The 24,960-nt window shown below is 38.6% G+C and overlaps 1 protein-coding gene across 1 annotated transcript in view; it reads left to right on the top strand.

The window, feature by feature from the left end:
• The window catches only part of FAM135B (family with sequence similarity 135 member B), a 292,460-nt gene that overhangs the window by 13,075 nt on the left and 254,425 nt on the right, over positions 1 to 24,960 (top strand). The window contains exon 2 of the mRNA XM_053715380.1: positions 6,432 to 6,511. Within this exon, the coding sequence (XP_053571355.1) occupies positions 6,432 to 6,511 (80 nt within the window). The remainder of the gene's footprint in view (positions 1 to 6,431; positions 6,512 to 24,960) is intronic.

The following is a 24,960-nucleotide window of genomic DNA, read 5'->3' as shown; positions in this document are numbered from 1 at the left end:
CCCCAAAATAAAAAAAATTCCCTGCCCTATTCTAAATTAAACAAATTTCAAAGCTCTTTACCTTACCAGCCCTTAAAAGGGCCTTTTGTGGGGCATGCCCCAAAGAATTCAGCTCTTTTGCATACAAATACAATACCCCCCCCCCCATTACAACCCACCACCCACATACCCCTATTCTAAAACCACCCAAACCCCCCTTAAAAAAGCCTAACACTACCCCCCTGAATATCTCCCTACCTTGTCTTCACCACACCGGGCCGAACTCCTGATCCGATCCGGGCGATGTCTTCCTCCAAGCGGCAAAGAAGAATTCTTCCTCCGGCGACGTCTTCCTCCAAGAGGCAGCAAAGTCTTCATTCTTCCGGCGGCATCTTCAATCTTCTTTCTTCGCTCCGCCGCATCCAGGACGACTACTGAACTTGGAATGAGGTACCTTTAAATGACGTCATCCAAGATGGCGTCCGCCGAATTCCGATTGGCTGATAGGATTCTATCAGCCAATCGGAATTAAGTTAGAAAAATCTGATTGGCTGATTGAATCAGCCAATCAGATTCAAGTTCAATCCGATTGGCTGATCCAATCAGCCAATCAGATTGAGCTCGCATTCTATTGGCTGTTCCGATCAGCCAATAGAATGCGAGCTCAATCTGATTGGCTGATTGGATCAGCCAATCGGATTGAACTTGAATCTGATTGGCTGATTCAATCAGCCAATCAGATTTTTCTAACTTAATTCCGATTGGCTGATAGAATCCTATCAGCCAATCGGAATTCGGCGGACGCCATCTTGGATGACGTCATTTAAAGGTACCTCATTCCAAGTTCAGTAGTCGTCCGGGATGGATGCTCCGCGGCGGCGGAGCGAAGAAAGAAGATTGAAGATGCCGCCGGAAGAATGAAGACTTTGCTGCCGCTTGGAGGAAGACGTCGCCGGAGGAAGAATTCTTCTTTGCCGCTTGGAGGAAGACATCGCCCGGATCGGATCAGGAGTTCGGCCCGGTGTGGTGAAGACAAGGTAGGGAGATCTTCAGGGGGGTAGTGTTAGGCTTTTTTAAGGGGGGTTTGGGTGGTTTTAGAATAGGGGTATGTGGGTGGTGGGTTGTAATGGGGGGGGGGGTATTGTATTTGTATGCAAAAGAGCTGAATTCTTTGGGGCATGCCCCACAAAAGGCCCTTTTAAGGGCTGGTAAGGTAAAGAGCTTTGAAATTTGTTTAATTTAGAATAGGGCAGGGAATTTTTTTATTTTGGGGGTTTATTATTTTATTAGGGGGCTTAGAATAGGTGTAATTAGCTTAAAAATCTTGTAATCTTTTTTTATTTTTTGTAATTTAGTGTTTGTTTTTTTTTGTAATTTAGTTTAGTTAATTTAATTGTATTTTTAGATAGATGTTTGTAGTTTATTTAATTTATTGATAGTGTAGGTATATTTGTAACTTAGGTTAGGATTTATTTTACAGGTAATTGGGTAATTATTTTAACTAGGTAGATATTAAATAGTCAATAACTATTTAATAGCTATTATACCTACTTAAAATAATTAACAATTTACCTGTAAAATAAATATTAACCCTAACATAGCTACAATGTAATTATTAATTATATTGTAGCTATCTTAGGGTTTATTTTATAGGTAAGTATTTAGATTTAAATAGGAATATTTTAGTTTATAAATGAATTAGATTAATTTAATATAAATTTAGTTAGGGGTGTTAGGGTTAGATAGAGTTAATATAGTTAATATAAATACTATAGTAACTATATTAACTATATTAACCCTAATATAATTTGGGTTAATATAGTTAATATATATAATGTAATACCTATATTAACTATAATATACTTAGGGTTAATATAGATAATATAGCTGGCGGCGGGGTAGGTAGATTAAATAAGGGGTTAATCATTTTAATAGAGATGGCGGCGGTGTAAAGGGCTTACATTAGGGGTTAATAATATTAATATAGCTGGCGGCGGTATAGGGGGATTAGATTAGGGGTTAATAATTTTTATATAGGTGGCGGCGGTGTAAGGGGTCAGATTAGGGGATAGATAAGGTAGATGACAGCGGTGTAAGGGGTTCTAATTTGGGGATAGATAAGGTAGATGGCGGCGGTTTTAGGGGCTCACAGTAGGGGGTTAGTTTATGTAGATGGCGGCGGGGTCCGGGAGCGGCGGTTCAGGGGTTAATAACTTTATTAGGGATTTCGGGGGGGGGATCGCGGTTGACAGGTAGATAGACATTGCGCATGCATTAGGTGTTAGGTTTATTTTAGCAGATCGCGGTTGACAGGGAGATAGACATTGCGCATGCGTTAGGTGTTAGGTTTATTTTAGCAGCCAGTTTAGGGAGTTACGGGGCTCCAATAGTCAGCGTAAGGCTTCTTACGTCTGCTTTTTGTGGCGAGGTGAAAATGGAGTAAGTTTTCTCCATTTTCGCCACGTAAGTCCTTACGCTGCATATTGGATACCAAACTGCGCGGGTTTGGTATACCTGCCTATAGCCCAAAAAACTACGGGCGACAGCAGAAATATACGCGCGTAACTTCTAGGTTACGCCGTATATGTGATACCAAACCCGCGCAAATATTGGCGTCGCCGGCTTTTGCGGGCGACGATTTTTATCGGATGGACCCCATTATCTCTAAATTGAACGCTTAATACATTTTTCTTTGCAGTTCTCAATATTATTTCATGTGCAGTTAATTGCATTTGAGACATATGTTGGATAAGCACTGCATAGTTTTGCAGCATTATATAAATGAAGGAAAATAATGATAATACACCAGACCCTCTTTTAGGCACATTATTTACATAGTAACAAAGTCGATGAGGTTGAAAAAAATACATAAGTTAATCGAGTTTCTATTTAAATGTTTATATACTTACAATAAAAGCTTCAGTTGAGTTTAAAATAACCCCATTAAAGAAATCGACCCATTTAACACAAACAATGATGTCCCTGAATTCTGTTTCTAGTCAGAAATGTATCTAAACCATTTTTAAGGTATTGGCATTTACTACCTACTTAGGTAATGAGTTCCACAATTTGATTCCTCTTACAGGGGGAAAACATTTATGTTGCTGGAGATTGTGGCCCCAATTTATCAAAGGGCTTGCGGACCTGATCCGACACTGCGGATCAGGTCCGCAAGACCTCGCTAAATGCGGAGAGCAATACGCTCTCTGCATTTAACATTGCACCAGCAGCTCACTAGAGCTGCTGGTGCAACGCCGCCCCCTGCAGACTCGCGCCCAATCAGCCGCCAGCAGGGAGGTGTGAATCAACCCGATCGTATTCGATCGGGTTGATTTCCGGCGATTCCTGTCCGCCTGCTCAGAGCAGGCGGACAGGGTTATGGAGCAGCGGTCTTTAGACCGCTGCTTCATAAGTTGTGTTAAAGCTCCGTACGGAGCTTGATAAATGGGCCTGTGTATCTCCTTTCTTCCAGCCTTAAAATGTGACCTTTTGTCACAAACAATTTTATTGGAATAAACAGAGCTTCTGCCAACTCTGTATACATGCCTTGAATATATTTATATAAAGTAATCATGTCACCTCTCAATCACCTTTTTTCTAGAGAAAACAGACCCAATTTAACTAACCTCTCCTCATAGCTTAAATTCTGCATTCCCCTTATTAGTTTTGTGGCCCTTTTCTGAACTTGATCTGCAATGTATTTTTATAGATTGTTTCCCAAAACACCACTCCATTCTCAAAATGAGGTCTTACCAGTGATTTATATAGTGACAGAATTATGCTTTCCTCTCTTGTATCAATGCATATTTTAATACATGCTAGTATCATATTAGCCATAGAAGCCACAGCTCTGCCTTGTGCACCCATCTTTAGCTTGTTATCTATAAGTACTCCCAAATCAATTTCCTGTTTTGCCAAGTCTAGTCCCATTTAAATAATAGTTAAATTATAATATTATCAGGACACTGGTTATTTAAGGCAGGCAAAAAGTCCTTAATGGACTGGTGATAAAGTATGATCAAAATAGAAAATATAAAGAAGAAAAAAAAAGAAAAAGTACTTGTGACAGCACTCTTGCCTCACACCTTTTATTAAAAATAAGGCTGGATACATAAACATGTACCCCTCCTAACTAGTAGAGATCAACACACAGAACAGTGGATTTGAGTATGGATTTTATTACACCAAAAAAACTTACAACTAAGTCCTTAATTATATCACACAATGTAATAAAGTTGCTAGTATCACAATAATTCCAAATTATATACAAAAAATCTGATAATTTATTATTATAAAGTGAACTTGTGTTAGAAAAATAAGATCCCTGAAAAATATTGACTAAATGTCCTTGATCAATAAATTGACCACATTTTGATGATTGAAAAAACACTCCTACACGATCCGTAATCCATAAATCGCTATTTAAAATAAAGTCCAATTCGTAAGTGATCCAATATTGGAACTGTAGATAATCTCTTGCAGAGTCTATGAATTTAGACAAAGAACAAGGTTTAGGTATTATACCTATGCTCCACAACCTTACCAATAGGGGGTTAGCTGACAGGTAAATCTCTGCTACTTATGCCGAAAAGCTATTAGTAAAATTGGCGATGTGGGGGGACGGCGATTTAGAAGTTAATAGGTTTTATTTAGTGTTGGCGATGTGGAGGACGGCGGTTTAGAGGTTAATATATTTTTATTTCGTTTTGGCGATGTCGGGGGACGCCAGTTTAGATAATTTTGTTTCAGTAAATTCCTTATGTTAAGTTAAATCATTTTTCAAATCCATTCTTTATACATATTCATTATTCTATTATAAACTTTAGAATAGAATAATAAATAGGAATAAAGAATGGATCCGAAATAACGATTTAATTTAACATAACTAATTTGCCTAAACGAAATTATTTATTTAACTAATGAAAATGAAATGAAACAAAATTATTTTTTTCTCTGTGCACATGTCTAGTTTCCCTACAGTCAAACATGGTGGAGGTTCACTGAAGTTTTGTGGTTGCTTTGCTGCTTCAGGCACTGGATGTCTTGACGGTGTGCATGGAGTTATGGAATCTGAAGACTACCAACAAATTCTGTGGTGCAATGTAGGGCCAAGTGTTAAAAAGTTGGGTCTCCGTCAGAGGTCATGGATCTTACAGCAGAACAATAAGCCAAAGCACATGTCAAAAAGCACCCAGAAATAGTTTAAGACAATGTGCTGGAGAGCACTGAACTGGCCAGCAATGAGTCCAGATCTCAATCCCATAGAGCAACTGTCTGTGGAGAGATCTCAAAAAAGCAGTTGGGAAAAGGAACCCTTCCAATCTGAGAGACCAGGAGCAGTTGGCGGAAGAAGAGTGGTCCAAAATTCCAGTAGAAAGGTGTAAGAAAATCATTGATGGTTACAGGAAGCAATTGATTTCAGTTATTTTTTTCCAAGGGATGTGCTACCAAATATTAAATTGAGGGTGCCAATAATTTTGCCCAGTCTATTTTTTTAGTTTTGCGTGGAATGTGTCAGATTTGGTATTTTTCTCTCTACTTTTTTGTGTCATACCAATACAAACAAAAGAAATACACATGAGAATGCCTTAACATTTGTAATTGCAACAATTTTCTGGGTGATGTGGTGCATTATCTGATTATGCACCAACTACATCAGGACATTCCACATATGATCCTGGATGTGGAATGTGCTGATGTAGTTAGCATCTTTAATCCCCCACTGTCTCCTTGCATGTTAAGTGCTCCTGCACACCCTCAGCTCAACTGATGTTGGCTGCTTTCAAGAAGGGGGGGTAGAGAAAATCTTTACTCCACACATTTTTTTTTTATTTTTTAATACAGCTGTGCTCCTATTGTTTTATTATATTGCAGGATAATGGAAATGTGATAAGTTCAAATTGGCAGAGGGACTGAATATTAACAATTAAAAAACATATTATAATTACACACGCCCTGAACCCCTCTCTATTATTACTGTCACACACACTGACAACTTTCTCTTAACACTGTCAGATGCGGGTAGTAAGGATCCTCTCCGTTAGATTTTGATACCCCTCTGAGAGTAGCTTAAGAATAGCTTAAGTCATTTGAGCCGAGGACACGCAGGCACAATTAACCTGTAAGAATAATACAGGAATAAAGATCTTCTCCGTTAGATTTTGCTACCCATCATAATGCGCATGAGCTAACTACATCAGCGCATTCCACAGGTGTTTTAAGATCATCTGTGGAGTGTGCTTTGTAGTTAGCGCATTTGCAGGTAGCAAAATGAAACGTGTAGCAAAAAATGATAAAGCACCAGCTACTGAGCTTATGTCCCTGCTTTTCAACAAAAGATACCAAGAGAACAAATAAAGAAAAAATTATCATCGAAGTACATTAGAAAGTAAATTAAAATTGCATGCTCTATCTGAATCATGAAACAAAAATGTTTAATTGTGTTTTCACAGGTATTATCATGTGAGAGCAGCGCTGAAAATTTCCTCAAGGATACCACACCGGTTAACTGCAATGCTTGTAGGGCAAACAGGTAGCAAAAAATATCTTAAATATAAATTTGTTCCAATCTTTCTTTTTCAACTTTTTTTTTTTTCTCAACTCATTGCGTGTGTTGCTACTAATGAACTGTTACGCATAGGCTTGAACTTTAAGTAAGATCATAATAACATTAGATATGTGCATTTCCTTATAAGTTGGGTAAATTAGTCTGGAAAATGTCCACTGTGGGCAGCATTTTGTCCATATTTATTAGGAAAAATGTGCATAAGTCTGTGAGCAAATCCAGATATTTGTGTGTTGCAATTTTTTCCTAATAAATCCGGTAGCAGAAAGTGATGAATGTCGAAGACTGTGGCCTTTTTCCAGATTAATTTACTTAACTAATAATGAAATGCACAGACTTAACTATTATACCACATTGTCAAAATGACAGAGTTTCAACATCACAGATCACAGTTAAACAGGGATCAAGTCCTACAAAACAAAGTGTGGGAACTCACTAAGACTTTTACCCCCCCCCCTTCACAATTAATATTGTTTTATAAATACACACACACATACTGTATTTGTATGTATATAAACTATAAACTTTGGTTAATGAAAGAAAATTAAAACCAATGAAGGGTTTAATGGTTTCCTTTGGACCTGAGAATCCTCCTCTGTCACAGAGTCTCACCCACTTAAGGTGTAATAGTCCTATTTATGCCGAGGGGAGCTAATTAACCCCGGAGCAAGCCACACAGAAATGTAAGCACCATGTGTTAAATACATTGCGGGGTGATCACACAGCAGGGCTGCTGACAGGCTTGCACTTAGTGTAATTGAAGGAAGTGTTACTGCTTATTACTTGAAGATCTCACTATCTCTCTAACCAGAATGTGCTCCAGCTCCTCCCACTACCAGCAGCAGTAGTGTTTACTGAAGCATTTCTTTTCTCTGTGCAGAGGGAACTTAGTTCCCACAGCAAAAATAGTGCAGGAACTCTGTTCCCCTGCATTCCCGCTCCACTTGACCCCTGCAGTTAGATGATTTAAGCCCCTTCACTATTTGTAATTCTGGCATTTTAATGCCAACATTTTAAAAGCAAGTTTATCTTGTTACCTCCCCCTAGGAGCCATAGGATGTAGGTAAGTATATCTCTCTCTTACTTTATTGATGAGCCTACATCTCTTGTTCTTCGCTCTGTATCCTGATGCCCTATATGTTTACAAATACCTGGAGTTCTAATTCTGATTATGGGGTTGATTACAATCCTGTAGAAAAGTTTATCATATTGTTTATCTACAAAGCCTCCATAGACGTAAATGTAGATTTTATGTTGAAAACCATTAGATACATTTTTCAAAATGATTGTGATCGACCACTATGTGTCATTGAATACAATTTCATGCATACAATATAAAATCTGTTTCTTCAGATTAAAGTAAAAGTACTTATAGTTTAGTTGAAAATTATATTGGTTAATTCATATATATGTATGTACATGCAGATTACCTTTTCAATCTTTATTTCTACTGCAAGAATGACTCATGAGTCTGAAAGTTAGTTAATTAATCTTTACTTTGTGAAAAAAGTTAAATAAAAGCGAATATGCAAATAAATACAACTAAATACAATTATATCTAATTAAATCTCTAAAAACAAAATTCAAATAAATAAAAATAAATGATACATACATAAACGCCTAGATTTAGAGTTTTGCGTTAGCCGTCAAAACCAGCGTTAAAGGGTCCTAACGCTGCTTTTGGCCGCCCGCTGGTATTTAGAGTCAGCCAGGAAAGGGTCTAACGCTCACTTCCCTACCTTGATTCCAGGCTACCGCAGATCCCCTTACGCCAATTGCGTATCCTATCTTTTCAATGGGATCTGCCTAACGCCGGTATTTGGAGTCTTGGGAGAAGTGAGCGGTAGACCCTCTACCGACAAGACTCCAGCCGGAAAAAAAAAAAGTCAGTAGTTAAGAGCTTTATGGGCTAATGCCGGAATATAAATCTCCTAACTACTGTGCTCTAAAGTACATTAACACCCATAAACTACCTATGTACCCCTAAACTGAGGCCCCCCCACATTGCCGCCACTATAAAAACATTTTTTAACCCCTAATCTGCCGACCGGACACCACAGCCACCTACATTATACCTATAAACCCCTAATCTGCTGACCCTAATATCGCCGACCCCTATATTATATTTATTAACCCCTAATCTGCCCCCCCAACATCGCCGCTACCTTACCTACACTTATTAACCCCTAATCTGCCGACCGGACCTTGCCGCCACTATAATAAATGTATTAACCCCTAAACTGCCGCACTCCCGCCTCGCAAACACTAGAATACATTTGATTAACCCCTAATCTGCCCTCCCTAACATCGCCGCCACCTACCTACAATTATTAACCCCTAATCTCCCGCCCGCAATGTCGCCGCTACTATAATAAAGTTATTAACCCCTAAACCTAACTTAACAAAATATTACTCCTAAAATTAACTAAATTAATCCTATTTAAAACTAAATACTTACCTATAAAATAAACCCTAATATAGCTACAATATAAATAATAATTACATTGTAGCTATTTTAGGATTTATATTTATTTTACAGGCAACTTTGTATTTTTTTTAACTAGGTGCAATAGCTATTAAATAGTTAATTACTATTTAATAGCTACCTAGTTAAAATAATTACAAAATTACCTGTAAAATAAATCCTAACCTAAGTTACAAATACACCTAACACTACACTATCATTAAATTAATTAAATAAATTACATACAATTAGCTAAAATAAACTACAATAAAATAAACTATACTATAATACAAAAAAAACAAACACTAAATTACAAAAAATAAAAAAGAATTACAAGCAGTTTAAACTAATTACACCTAATCTAAGCCCCCTAATAAAATAAAAAATCCCCCCAAAATAAAAAATTCCCTACTCTATTCTAAAATACAAAAGTAATCAGCTCTTTTACCAGCCCTTAAAAGGGCTTTTTGCGGGGCATTTCCCCAAAGTAATCAGGCCTTTTACCTGAAAATAAAAATACAATACACCCCCCCAACATTACAACCCACCACCCACACACCCCTACTCTAACCCACCCAAACCCCCTTAAATAAACCTATCACTAACCCCCTGAAGATCATCCTACCTTGAGTCGTCTTCACCCAGCCGAGCCAAATTCTTCATCCAAGGTGCACAGAGGAGGTAATTGATCCGGTAGAAGTCTTCATCCAAGCGGCTAAGAAGAGGTCCTCCATCCGGTAGAAGTGTTCATCTAGGCGGTGTCTTCAATCTTCATCCATCCGGAGCGGAGCGGAGCCATTTTCAACGGAGCCGACGTGGAGCCATCTTCTTCAACCGACGGACTAACGATGAATGAAGGTTCCTTTAAGGGACGTCATCCAAGATGGTGTCCCTTCAATTCCGATTGGCTGATAGAATTCTATCAGCCAATCGGAATTAAGGTAGAAAAAATCTGATTGGCTGATGCAATCAGCCAATCAGATTGAAGTTCAATCCGATTGGCTGATCCAATCAGCCAATCGTATTGAACTCGCATTCTATTGGCTGTTCCAATCATCCAATAGAATGCAAGTTCAACATGATTGGCTGATTGGATCAGCCAATCGGAATTAAGGTAGAAAAAATCTGATTGGCTGATACAATCAGCCAATCAGATTTTTTCTACCTTAATTCCGATTGTTTTTTTTTTCAGCCCAAACTGCCCCATTGTTTCCTATGGGGATATCGTGGACAAGCACATTTTAGCTGCTTACCGCTACTGTAAGCAACGCTGGTATTGACGGTTGAAGTGGAGCTAAGTTAGGCTCAACGCACCCTTTTTTGAGCCTAACGCAGCCCCTCAGACAACTCTAAATACCAGCGTTGTCTTAAGGGTGTGTTGGGAAAAAAAGCAGCGTTAGCTACGCGGGTCTTTACAGACAAAACTCTAAATCTAGCCGATAGTAAATAGTGCTTCTTAAAAACATCACACAATTTCTTGGTGATATATAGATCATTATGGTACAAGTTTGTTCGGTTACTATCTGCCCAGGTCTTTTTGAACTTTTACTATTTCCGTCCAAACAACTGCAGTGAAATTTCACTCTTCAGTACTCTTAAAAGAGGCAATTACCGTTAAAAGCCGTTTAGGGCATGTTTCCTTTTACAGACCGTATTCTTTGCTGGGTGATTGCACGTGCTTGAGCAATATCAGTTTCTTTCCTCCATCCTGGATCTTGTGAGTGTCATGAAGCCGTTTAGAACATCTCAAAGAGCAGTTTGAGAAAGGCTGGAGACCCAGCCGAAACGCATAGCAGCAGCAATCAGAGACTTTTCAACCACAGAACCAACCCACACTGTCAGCACAGGAGCAACAAGTCCAGTACACCCCCCCTAAGGTTGAGTGATCGCGGTGTGACGAGATGTTCTAAACGGCTTCAGGACACTCACCAGATCCAGGATGGAGGAAAGAGACAGATATTGCTTAAGGACGTGCAATCACACAGCAAAGAATACGGTCTGTAAAAAGAAAAAGATTCCACCGCGGTTGTTTGGATGGAAATAGTAAAAGTTCAAAAAGACCCGGACATATAGTAACCAAACAAGCTTGCACCATGGGTGTTTATATCTATTTTTTTCCCAAATACTTACTCTGTAACGGTTTAAATTGTTTCTAAATACAATATAAAATCCTTTGGGCAAATACAAGAAAGAGGTGCTTGATATATCAAGCATGTTTATGGATGTGTTTAGAATTTGTAAAGTTAGTGTCTGTGTATTCGAATAACAAATGTAATTATGACAGATGAAAGTTTTTTATTCCTTTCAGTTCTACAGTAACTTTACAAATGTCTGCATATGTCATACAGAAGATGTCTAAAAAAGTCTGTGTAAGGATAGTTCCTAATGTTTGTTTGGGCTCTGTAGTGGCAGCAGAAATGTTTTTTTTTTTCTTGTGCTCCTAAGCTGCTCACCCACCTGCTTAGATAATGTTGGTATTTGCAACGGGTAGTTGGAAACATCTTTAGAGAATGAGAAAGCCATACTAATATTATTAAAAAAATATGGTCCAACTCCATTTAAGAAGTCAAGAATTAAAAGAGCATTAAACATTAAGGGCCAGATGATAAAAGGATTGTCAGATTTATGAGATGTTTTTAGTCTCGCAATCTTTGTGTGAAGTTTTAGGTGACTGGAACTCAAGTGCAGGGACAGATACAAAGGAAACAAAAAGGCTTTATTTATATACAGGGAGTGCAGAATTATTAGGCAAGTTGTATTTTTGAGGATTAATTTTATTATTGAACAACAACCATGTTCTCAATGAACCCAAAAAACTCATTAATATCAAAGCTGAATAGTTTTGGAAGTAGTTTTTAGTTATAGCTATTTTAGGGGGTTATCTGTGTGTGCAGGTGACTATTACTGTGCATAATTATTAGGCAACTTAACAAAAAACAAATATATACCCATTTCAATTATTTATTTTTACCAGTGAAACCAATATAACATCTCAACATTCACAAATATACATTTCTGACATTCAAAAACAAAACAAAAACAAATCAGTGACCAATATAGCCACCTTTCTTTGCAAGGACACTCAAAAGCCTGCCATCCATGGATTCTGTCAGTGTTTTGATCTGTTCACCATCAACATTGCGTGCAGCAGCAACCACAGCCTCCCAGACACTGTTCAGAGAGGTGTACTGTTTTCCCTCCTTGTAAATCTCACTTTTGATGATGGAACACAGGTTCTCAATGGGGTTCAGATCAGGTGAACAAGGAGGCCATGTCATTAGATTTTCTTCTTTTATACCCTTTCTTGCCAGCCACGCTGTGGAGTACTTGGACGCGTGTGATGGAGCATTGTCCTGCATGAAAATCATGTTTTTCTTGAAGGATGCAGACTTCTTCCTGTACCACTGCTTGAAGAAGGTGTCTTCCAGAAACTGGCAGTAGGACTGGGAGTTGAGCTTGACTCCATCCTCAACCCGAAAAGGCCCCACAAGCTCATCTTTGATGATACCAGCCCAAACCAGTACTCCACCTCCACCTTGCTGGCGTCTGAGTCAGACTGGAGCTCTCTGCCCTTTACCAATCCAGCCACGGGCCCATCCATCTAGCCCATCAAGACTCACTCTCATTTCATCAGTCCATAAAACCTTAGAAAAATCAGTCTTGAGATATTTCTTGGCCCAGTCTTGACGTTTCAGCTTGTGTGTCTTGTTCAGTGGTGGTCGTCTTTCAGCCTTTCTTACCTTGGCCATGTCTCTGAGTATTGCACACCTTGTGCTTTTGGGCACTCCAGTGATGTTGCAGCTCTGAAATATGGCCAAACTGGTGGCAAGTGGCATCTTGGCAGCTGCACGCTTGACTTTTCTCAGTTCATGGGCAGTTATTTTGCGCCTTGGTTTTTCTACACGCTTCTTGCGACCCTGTTGACTATTTTGAATGAAACGCTTGATTGTTCGATGATCACGCTTCAGAAGCTTTGCAATTTTAAGAGTGCTGCATCCCTCTGCAAGATATCTCACTATTTTTTACTTTTCTGAGCCTGTCAAGTCCTTCTTTTGACCCATTTTGCCAAAGGAAAGGAAGTTGCCTAATAATTATGCACACCTGATATAGGGTGTTGATGTCATTAGACCACACCCCTTCTCATTACAGAGATGCACATCACCTAATATGCTTAATTGGTAGTAGGCTTTCGAGCCTAAACAGCTTGGAGTAAGACAACATGCATAAAGAGGATGATGTGGTCAAAATACTCATTTGCCTAATAATTCTGCACTCACTGTAAAAAACCCTGAAATTTAGAATTGGCCAAAGGTCAGGTACCAGGAATTCAGTCCAGCAACAAGGTTCCAAGAAATAAAGCAAGAATAGAGTGCAAGGACAAGTCAAGGGTTGGGTACTATGAGATCAGTCCAACAACAAAGTCCAAGGGCAGGCCAAAGGTAGGGTATATGTAAGTATACAAAATATCTTTACAAATCATAGACTGCATTCACTAAAAAACTAAATGGTTTATGTGTAATAACAGTTCAAATAACTCATGTTAATTAAGTTTCACTCTACAGTCGGTAGATTTCATATGATTAAAAATCTCGCCAATGAAAAGATGATGAGACTGATATGGCTAAAAAGGTGCATCTACAATGGAGGATAGTGGCTAAAAAGGTGCATTGAAGATGGAGAGTCTTTTTAAAATTAGAAACTCACAGTGATGTTTCCTCATTAAAATATAGGTTACCCCCATGGAACGCCCATGAAACTTCCACAGAACACCTATGTATTCATTGAGACCTATTTACTAAAGGTCTTGTGGACCTGATCCGACACTGTGGATCAGGTCCGCAAGACCTCCCTGAATGCGGAGAGCAATACACTCTCCATATTCAACATTGCACCAGCAGCTCACAAGAGCTGCTGGTGCAACGCCACCCCATGCAGACTCGCGGCAAATCGGCCGCCAGCAGGGGTATCAATCAACCCGATCGTACTTGATCGGGTTCAATTCCGGCGATTCCTGTCTGCCTGCTCAGAGCAGGCGGACAGGGTTATGGAGCAGCGGTCTTTGTGACCGCTGCTTCATAACTGCTGTTTCTGGCGAGTCTGAAGACTCGCCAGAAACGCGGGCCCACAAGCTCCATATGGAGCTTGATAAATGGGCCCTATTTTGTCTACGATCTGCATTGTTAATAAAAATTAAAAAATACTATTAAACCTATTGGAGTTATAAGGGTGTGGTTATAGTATACATGTGTATCTAATGTATTATTTAGATGTACAGGTAGCCCTCAGTTTACGCCGGGTTTAGGTTCCAGAAGGAATGGTTGTAAATTGAAACCGTTGTAAATTGAAACCCAGTTTATAATGTAAGTCAATGAGAAGTGGGGGAGTTAGGTTCCAGGTCCCTCTCAAAATTGTCATAAGTAACACCTAATACATTATTTTAAAAGCTTTGAAATGAAGACTTTAAATGCTAGACAGCATTATAAACCTAATAAAATAATCACACAACACAGAATATATAATTAAACTAAGTTAAATGAACAAAACATTTGCTAAACAGCATTATAAATCTAATAAAATAATCACACAACACAGACTTCACTTGCATTTTTGTGCAAACAGTTCTTTCTATGCATTCCAATCTGGACTGAGTTATAGACAGGAAGATCTTGTTCCTTTGAAATCTGCTCGATAGCTCATGTCTGGTTAAACTGATTGATTTCAGCTTGCTTGGCTTTGCTGCAACACAAGCGGACAGCTCCACCTACTGGCTATTTTAATAAATGCACTGCTTCTCAATGCTTTTCAATAGCAGTCACATGACTGGATAAAAAGGTTGTTATTCTGAAACGGTGTAAAGTGAACCGTTGTAAAACGAGGGCCACCTGTATTATAGTGTATAATGCTGTAATATGTATCTTGAATCTTGTCATTTTAACAATTGTGATTTTTGCTTTTGCCATTTATTTTCTTTTGTTAGGAAGAAGATTTCATTTTTGGGATATTAATATTTTATAGAAGACAGTATCTGTGGCTTTCTAGTTTTACCAAAGGGCATTTTATTTAACTTTGCACTGTGTAAAACCTATTTTCTTTTGGAATTGACAGCTTTTTAATATTCTTTTCATATTGTCAAAATAAGTTCTCAACGTGTTTTACTTATAATATGTTGTCTGCACTGCAATGTGTTTTACTTATAATATGTTGTCTTCACTGAAATGTGTTTTACTTATAATATGTTGTCTGCACTGCAATGTGTTTTACTTATAATATGTTGTCTGCACTGCAATGTGTTTTACTTATAATATGTTGTCTGCACTGCAATGTGTTTTACTTATAATATGTTGTCTGCACTGCAATGTGTTTTACTTATAATATGTTGTCTGCACTGCAACAGCTGCTTTCATTTTTTAAAGCAAAGTGCTGTTCTCTGTAGAGATTACTAATAGGTACGAGTAAATCAGCTTCTCAGCATATTTATCAGTTTTAATGTAGTAGTCAGTATTTTTTTTTAACAGAGAGCAACTTCTTAAAATTATTTATATATATACAGTATATTAATGTCCAATAGAATAATGGTGAAAAACATCATATTTTAAATTTATGAAGCTGTTTAAAGGGACATGAAACCTACATTTATTCTTTCATGATTCAGATAGAGAATACAATTTTAAACATCTTTCCAATTTACTTCTATTATTTAATTTTGTTACTCTTTGCTAAAAGGTTTATATAGGCAAGCTCAGGAGCAGCAAAGAATCTAAGTTCTAGCTGTTGATTGGTGGTTGCATCTATATATCGATTGTGATTGACTCACCCATGTGTTCAATTAGAAACCATTAGTGCAATGCTGTTCCTTCAACAAATGATACCAAGAGAATGAAACAGATTAGATAATAGAAGTGAATTAGAAACTTGTTTAAAAATGTATTCTCTATCTCAATCATGAAAAAATGTTGGGGTTTTATGTCCCTTTAAGTAAAATAAAAATGGACAGTATTTTAGATAATGATGCTAGAAAGAATGTGCTTGTGTATTACTGACCATGATCCCTATGTAGGGTGAATATGTGGTAAATAATCATGATTGTAGAGATTGAGGTTTTTATACAGTAAAGGAGCTTTACAATCATTTGGCCAGATTACGAGTTTTGCATTATGAGCTATGCGGTGCTACCGTGCAGTTTTTTTATCACCGCTCACTTACCTGCAGCGCTGGTATTACAGGTTTTTACAAACCCGGTGTTAAAAGGCAAGAAGTGAGTGTAGAGCAAAATTGAGCTCCATACCCGCACTTCAATACCAGCGCTGCTTAAGTCAGCGGTGAGCTGGTCGTACGTGCTCGTGCAAGATTTCCCCATAGACATCAATGGGGAGAGCTGGCTGAGAGAAAGCCGAACACCTGCAAAAAAGCAGCGTAAATCTCAGTAACGCAGACTCATTGATTCCTATGGGGAAACTAAAGTTATGTTTACACCTAAAACCCTAACATGAACCCCGAGTCTAAACACCCCTAATCTTACACTTATTAACCCCTAATCTGTCGCCCCCGACATCACCGACACCTACATTATTCTTAGTAACCCCTAATCTGCCGCTCCAGACACCGCCGCCACCTATATTATACTTATGAACCCCTAATCTGCTGCCCCCAACATCGCCGACACCTACAGTATATTTATTAACCCCTAATCTCCCGCCCCCAATGTCGCTGCAACCTACCTACACTTATTAACCCCTAATCTGCTGCCCCCAACGTCACCGCCACTATATTAAATGTATTAACCCCTAAATCTAAGTCTAACCCTAACACCCCCTAACTTAAATATAATTTAAATAAATCTAAATAAAATTACTATTATTAAAGGGACAGTCTAGGCCAAAATAAACTTTCATGATTCAGATAGAGCATTTAAACAATTTTCCAATTTACTTTTATCACCAATTTTGCTTTGTACTCTTGGTATTCTTAGTTGAAAGCTTAATCTAGGAGGTTCATATGCTAATTTCTTAGACCTTGAAGGCCACCTCTTTTCAGAATGCATTTGAACAGTTTTTCACCACTAGAGGGTGTTAGTTCACGTATTTCATATAGATACCACAGTGCTCGTGCACGTGAAGTTATCTGGGAGTAGGCAGTGATTGGCTAAACTGCAAGTCTGTCAAAAGAACTGAAATAAAGGGGCAGTTTGCAGAGGCTTAGATACAAGATAATCACAGAGGTTAAAAGTATATTATTATGGGGGGGCGGAGCCAACAGGGGATCTGTACGGTCGCACTTCATTTCAGCTCTGCTGATATCATCTACAATTACATTCAAATTGACCGTCAGCCCAAAGCAAATTTGTTTTAAAGATACCCTCAGCTATAGAGAGGAGGAGGAGATCCCCTGGGACACTAAATAAAAGCTAAAAAGAAGAGAAAACAACTGGATTTTGGGCCATCCAATGATCAGGCCTTTCAGGGTTCACTGTCTTTTCTCCCACGTGGAGGAAGAGGAACATGGTTTCTAGCTGGGAGATATGCGTGCAGGATCTACTACAAGCCCACTTCCAGAGGCTGGAGCATGAATTAACCCTAGCGTTTTCCTTTGTCAGTAGTAAACTGCCCTCTGGAAAGAATCAGCCACGTTTATTAGCACCCAAGGTACTGCACACTGTACTCGCTGAGCCTCTGGCTGTCGCAAGCAAACCACTCCAGCTGACACAGGCAGTTACAGCTCAAGATAGATCTAGTACAGGTGATCGCAAGAATATTATTGCCCCCAAAACCTCACATAATGTTCTGGTCCTCCGTAGAGCAGAATGGAAGGGAGCCCAACAACTGCAGTCATGGCCTAGCAGCATTGCGGAGGATAGGATCTATTACCACTTACCGGGCGTTAGCGCGGAGTCAGAAGTACATACAGACTTACCGACACTTAAGCTGAGAGATGCATTCCAGTCTATTCCCCTATATGGCCGGAGTGTGGACATGGAAAATACCTCCGCTGAGCCCTTTGACTTGAATCAGTTACCGATAGAATGGGTATGTGGATCAGCGGTCTTTGAAACTATCTTTGCCCGGCCTGGGGACTTAGAGTGGATCCTTTACAAACTGTTTGCAGTTTCTTCTCCTTGGTCCCTCAAATTATCCGACCTAGAACAGGACAGCCGGCTTCAACAACAACACAGCCAGCCTGAGAGGCCGACAGAGTGCATCTCAGCGAACTTAACCTGTTATGAAAAGGGTTAGCAACAGAACCTTTGTTGAACTCTTGAGACCTAAACCCAGCATTGTTGCTTGAGGATAATGGTCTTGCTAAAGTTTCCCATACGTTTGCATGCTAGTTGATCCTGTTATTTGTTTTTTAATTTTTTCTTAGCTTGACGACACTAATTACTGTATAAAGTTCATTATTCTTGCTATAGCATATTGAGTCTGACACAGCAGCATAATTCCACAGTGTTATTTGCCAGACCCTTTAGAATACCCCTACAACATATGGATATAAAAACACACATATAAATATTGGTAGGATTTTTAGTACTCCAGTATTCAAATCTAGGATCCAGTGCATATTTTTGCATCAGTAGGTATAACCCAGGCACACTTCCTACGCCGCACTTACCTTGAAAAATTAGGTCATTAAGTATGTGTTCAACTGTATGTCTAGTTTCTATGTTTAATACTGCAGGGCATAGGGCCCATGCCCTGTAGTAGACTTATCCTCTAATTGTATATTCATGCAATCAAGGCTTAGACTATTGAAGATTGTTTTGCTTACATGTCTCTGTTATGGAAATTCTACACATCTGTCAGGGCGTTTGAATTGATACTGATCCACGTGGTGAACTATTCTTGTGATAGCCAAATACATGGTAGTCTATCAGTTGACCTGATGTTTCATTAACCCTAGTAATTAAAATGTCCAGTGCGCCACTTGATGTATATCTTGCTTACACTACCTGGCTTGTTTATGAATAATATCATTCCCCCCCCCCCCACATATATATATACATAAAGACACTGCAGTGTGGTATTTGTGATCAAAGTGTTCAACCATGGCTCTCCCTTAGCATAGCATTTTTTCTGTAATTATATATACTCATTCTCAAATTTTGTATTTCCCCCCACACTGTTTCCTGGCTGCGACCTAGGAAATGCTACTGTGCTAAACCCCTCCTATAAAATATCATTACCAGATAGATAATTTCCTCTTTCCTATGTTCCAATTAGGATTTTTTTTATATATTATACTTTTATCTAAAGGGTATAGCTAAATATACAGGGAGTGCAGAATTATTAGGCAAGTTGTATTTTTGAGGATTAATTTTATTATTGAACAACAACCATGTTCTCAATGAACCCAAAAAACTCATTAATATCAAAGCTGAATAGTTTTGGAAGTAGTTTTTAGTTTGTTTTTAGTTATAGCTATTTTAGGGGGATATCTCAACATTCACAAATATACATTTCTGACATTCAAAAACAAAACAAAAACAAATCAGTGACCAAAATAGCCACCTTTCTTTGCAAGGACACTCAAAAGCCTGCCATCCATGGATTCTGTCAGTGTTTTGATCTGTTCACCATCAACATTGCGTGCAGCAGCAACCACAGCCTCGCAGACACTGTTCAGAGAGGTGTACTGTTTTCCCTCCTTGTAAATCTCACATTTGATGATGGACCACAGGTTCTCAATGGGGTTCAGATCAGGTGAACAAGGAGGCCATGTCATTAGATTTTCTTCTTTTATACCCTTTATTGCCAGCCACGCTGTGGAGTACTTGGACGCGTGTGAGGGAGCATTGTCCTGCATGAAAATCATGTTTTTCTTGAAGGATGCAGACTTCTTCCTGTACCACTGCTTGAAGAAGGTGTCTTCCAGAAACTGGCAGTAGGACTGGGAGTTGAGCTTGACTCCATCCTCAACCCGAAAAGGCCCCACAAGCTCATCTTTGATGATACCAGCCCAGACCAGTACTCCACCTCCACCTTGCTGGCGTCTGAGTCGGACTGGAGCTCTCTGCCCTCTACCAATCGATCCACGGGCCCATCCATCTGGCCCATCAAGACTCACTCTCATTTCATCAGTCCATAAAACCTTAGAAAAATTAGTCTTGAGATATTTCTTGGCCCAGTCTTGACGTTTCAGCTTGTGTGTCTTGTTCAGTGGTGGTCGTCTTTCAGCCTTTCTTACCTTGGTCATGTCTCTGAGTATTGCACACCTTGTGCTTTTGGGTGATGTTGCAGCTCTGAAATATGGCCAAACTGGTGGCAAGTGGCATCTTGGCAGCTGCACGCTTGACTTTTCTCAGTTCATGGGCAGTTATTTTGCGCCTTAATTTTTCCACACGCTTCTTGCGACCCTGTTGACTATTTTGAATGAAACGCTTGATTGTTCGATGATCACGCTTCAGAAGCTTTGCAATTTTAAGAGTGCTGCATCCCTCTGCAAGATATCTCACTATTTTTGACTTTTCTGAGCCTGTCAAGTCCTTCTTTTGACCCATTTTGCCAAAGGAAAGGAAGTTGCCTAATAATTATGCACACCTGATATAGGGTGTTGATGTCATTAGACCACACCCCTTCTCATTACAGAGATGCACATCACCTAATATGCTTAATTGGTAGTAGGCTTTCGAGCATATACAGCTTGGAGTAAGACAACATGCATAAAGAGGATGATGTGGTCAAAATACTCATTTGCCTAATAATTCTGCACTCCCTGTACTACCACCTCCCCCCCCTCCTTATATAAAGTGCCTCTTAATTCAGGAGGACTGCTAGTGCGGTTTGTCTTGCCTATACCGCAACCCTTAGTTTCAACCTATGCCTATAATGCCACTTCTACACACAATATTTTTGTTCCTATACTTTAGGATATTTTGTTATTTATTTTATTTCTGATATCACCATTAATCTGAATACACTCCTAAGTAAGTCATTTGTGCTCTTATACAACTGCTCTCACACAGAGTATATATAGCTCCGTGAAGCACATAAACTTTATATTCTTATCAGCATATTACTATATACACCTGTTAAGGATCTAACGGCTAGATTTAGAGTTTTGTCGGTAACGACCCGCGTAGCTAATGCTGGCTTTTTTCTGGCCGCACCTTTAAAATAACTCTGGTATTGAGAGTCCACAGAATGGCTGCGTTAGGCTCCAAAAAAGGAGCGTAGAGCATTTTTAACAGCCAATCGGATTGAACTTGATTCTGATTGGCTGATTCCAACCTTATTCCTACCTTAATTCCGATTGGTTGATAGAATCCTATCAGCCAATCGGAATTCGAGGGACGCCATCTTGGATGACGTCATTTAAAGGAACCGTCATTCGTCGTTCAGTCGTCGGCCAGGATGGATGTTCTGCGTCAGAGGTCTTCAGGATGCTGCCGCTCCGCTCCGGATGGATGACGATAGAAGATGCCGCTTGGATGAAGACCTCTTCTGCCCCGCTTGGATGAAGACTTCTACCGGATCATGGACATCTTCAGCTTGTTCTTGGATCAGGACATCGGAGGAGCTCTTCTGGACGGATCGGTGAACCTGGTATGGTGAAGATAAGGTAGGAAGATCTTCAGGGGCTTAGTGTTAGGTTATTTAAGGGGGGTTTGGGTTAGATTAGGGGTATGTGGGTGGTGGGTTGTAATGTTGTAATGTAATGTTGGGGGGGGGTTATTGTATGTTTTTTTTTACAGGCAAAAGAGCTGAACTTCTTGGGGCATGCCCCGCATAGGGCCCTGTTCAGGGCTGGTAAGGTAAAAGAGCTTTGAACTTTAGTAATTTAGAATAGGGTAGGGCATTTTTTTATTTTGGGGGGCTTTGTTATTTTATCAGGGGGCTTAGATAGGTGTAATTAGTTTAAAATTGTTGTAAGATTTTTCTTATGTTTGTAAATATTTTTTTATTTTTTGTAACTTAGTTCTTTTTTATTTTTTGTACTTTAGTTAGTTTATTTCATTGTAGTTATTTGTAGATATTGTATTTAATTAATGTATTGATAGTGTAGTGTTAGGTTTAATTGTAGGTAATTGTAGATATTGTATTTAATTAATTTAATGATAGTGTAGTGTTAGGTTTAATTATAATTTAGGTTAGGATTTATTTTACAGGTAATTTTGTTATAATTTTAACTAGGTAACTATTAAATAGTTCTTAACTATTTAATAGCTATTGTACCTGGTTAAAATAATTACAAAGTTGCCTGTAAAATAAATATTAATCCTAAAATAGCTACAATGTAATTATAATTTATATTGTAGCTATATTAGGATTTATTTTACAGGTAAGTATTTAGCTTTAAATAGGAATAAGTTATTTAATAAGAGTTAATTAATTTCGTTAGATTAAAATTATATTTAATTTAGGGGGGTGTTAGTGTTAGGGTTAGACTTAGCTTTAGGGGTTAATACATTTATTAGAATAGCGGTGAGCTCCGGTCGGCAGATTAGGGGTTAATAATTGAAGTTAGCTGTCGGCGATGTTAGGGAGGGCAGATTAGGGGTTAATACTATTTATTATAGGGTTAGTGAGGCAGATTAGGGGTTAATAACTTTATTATAGTAGCGGTGCGGTCCGCTCGGCAGATTAGGGGTTAATAAGTGTAGGCAGGTGGAGGCGACGTTGAGGGGGGCAGATTAGGGGTTAATAAATATAATATAGGGGTCGGCGGTGTTAGGGGCAGCAGATTAGGGGTACATAAGGATAACTTAAGTAGCGGCGCTTTGCGGTCGGCAGATTAGGGGTTAATTATTGTAGGTAGTTGGCAGCGACATTGTGGGGGACAGATTAGGGGTTAATAAATATAATACAGGGGTCAGCGGTGTTAGGGGCAGCAGATTAGGGGTACATAAGTATAACGTAGGTGGTGGTCGGCAGATTAGGGGTTAAAAAATTTGAATCGAGTGGCGGCGATGTGGGGGGACCTCGGTTTAGGGGTACATAGGTAGTTTATTGGTGTTAGTGTACTTTAGAGTTCAGTAGTTAAGAGCTTTATGAACCGGCGTTAGCCCAAAAAGCTCTTAACTCCTGACTTTTTTCTGCGGCTGGAGTTTTGTCGTTAGAATTCTAACGCTCACTTCAGACACGACTCTAAATACCGGAGTTAGAAAGATCCCATTGAAAAGATAGGATACGCAATTTACGTAAGGGGATCTGCGGTATGGAAAAGTCGCGGCTGAAAAGTGAGCGTTAGACCCTTTTTTTAATGACTCCAAATACCGGCGGTAGCCTAAAACCAGCGTTAGGAGCCTCTAACGCTGGTTTTCACGGCTACCGCCAAACTCTAAATCTAGGCCTAAGAGTGGCTTGTATATTAAATTTTCAGAAGAGCCCCTTACTATACCCTACTAATTCCCCCTCCTAACACACGCTAATACTAAGGGCCCAAGAGACACCCTTTGCTTCTCAAGGGGATAGTATCATCATAAGTCCGGGTTCTCTCTATATCAAATTAAAAAAATGAGGATGTTACAGTTAATAGATGCCTATTTAGATCCACATCTAGTAATATACCGAATAATTTAACCTGCAACATGTTATAAAGTGAATTCATTATTCCTTTCTGATACTCTGCAACTTTGATGTACTTTTTATGACGCAACAACAATGTATATGTGGTTTGAATTGTATGACATTGCTTTGTTTTATACTCTATTCTTGGAAATGTTTGAATTATATCCTCAATTAAAAAAAAAAAAAAAAGTATATTATTATAACTGTGTTGGTTATGCAAAACTGGGGAATGGGTAATAAAGGGATTATATATCTTTTAAAACAATAAAAATTCTGGTGTAGACTGTCCCTTTAGCTAAATTATTCCTATTTAAAACGAAATACTTACCTATAAAATAAACCCTAAGCTACCTTAAATATAACTAATAGTTACATTGTAGCCATCTTAGGGTTTATTTTTATTTTACAGGGAAGTTTGTATTTATTTTAACTAGGTAGAATAGTTATTAAATAGTTATTAGCTATTTAATAACTACCTAACTAAAATAAATACAAATTTACCTGTAAAATAAAACCTAACCTAAGTTACAATAACATCTAACACTACACTACACTTAAATAAATTAAAGGGACATGAAACCCACATTTTTTCTTTTGTGATTTAGAAAGAGCATGCCATTTTAAACAAGTTTCTAATTTACTTCTATTATCTAATTTGCTTCATTCTCTTGATATCACTTACTGAAAAGCATATCTAGATATGCTCAGTAGCTGATTATTGGTTGCTGCACATAGAGGCCTTGTGTGATTGGCTCACACATGTGCATTGCTATTTCTTCAACAAAGGATATCTAAAGAATTGAGCAAATTAGATAATAGAAGTAAATTGGAAAGATGTTTAAAATTACATGCCCTATCTGAATCATGAAAGTTTAATTTTGACTAGACTGTCCCTTTAACTAAATTAAATACAATTAAATAAATTAAATTAAATTAGCTAAATCACAAAAAAAAAACCCACTAAATTACAGAAAATAAAAAACAAATTACAGATCTTTAAACTAATTACACCTAATCTAATAGCCCTATCAAAATAAAAAAAGCCCCCCCAAAATAAAAAAACCCTAGCCTAAACTAAACTACCAATAGCCCTTAAAAGGGCCTTTTGCGGGGCATTGTCCCAAAGAAATCAGCTCTTTTACCTGTAAAAAAAAATACAAACAACCCCCCCAACAGTAAAACCCACCACTCACACAACCAACCCCCCAAATAAAACCCTAACTAAAAAAACCTAAGCTCCCCATTGCCCTGAAAGGGCATTTGGATGGGCATTGCCCTTAAAAGGGCATTTAGCTCTATTGCAGGCCCAAAGCCCTAACCTAAAAAATAAACCCACCCAATACACCCTTAAAAAATCCTAACACTAACCCCTGAAGATTCACTTACCGGGAGAAGTCTTCATCCAAGCGGCAAGATGTCCTCAAGGAAGCCGGCAGAAGTTATCCTCCAGA

This window comes from Bombina bombina, chromosome 5, assembly GCF_027579735.1.
Source record: "Bombina bombina isolate aBomBom1 chromosome 5, aBomBom1.pri, whole genome shotgun sequence".
NCBI lineage: Eukaryota > Metazoa > Chordata > Amphibia > Anura > Bombinatoridae > Bombina > Bombina bombina.
This window is presented reverse-complemented; position numbering and strand designations above follow the sequence as displayed.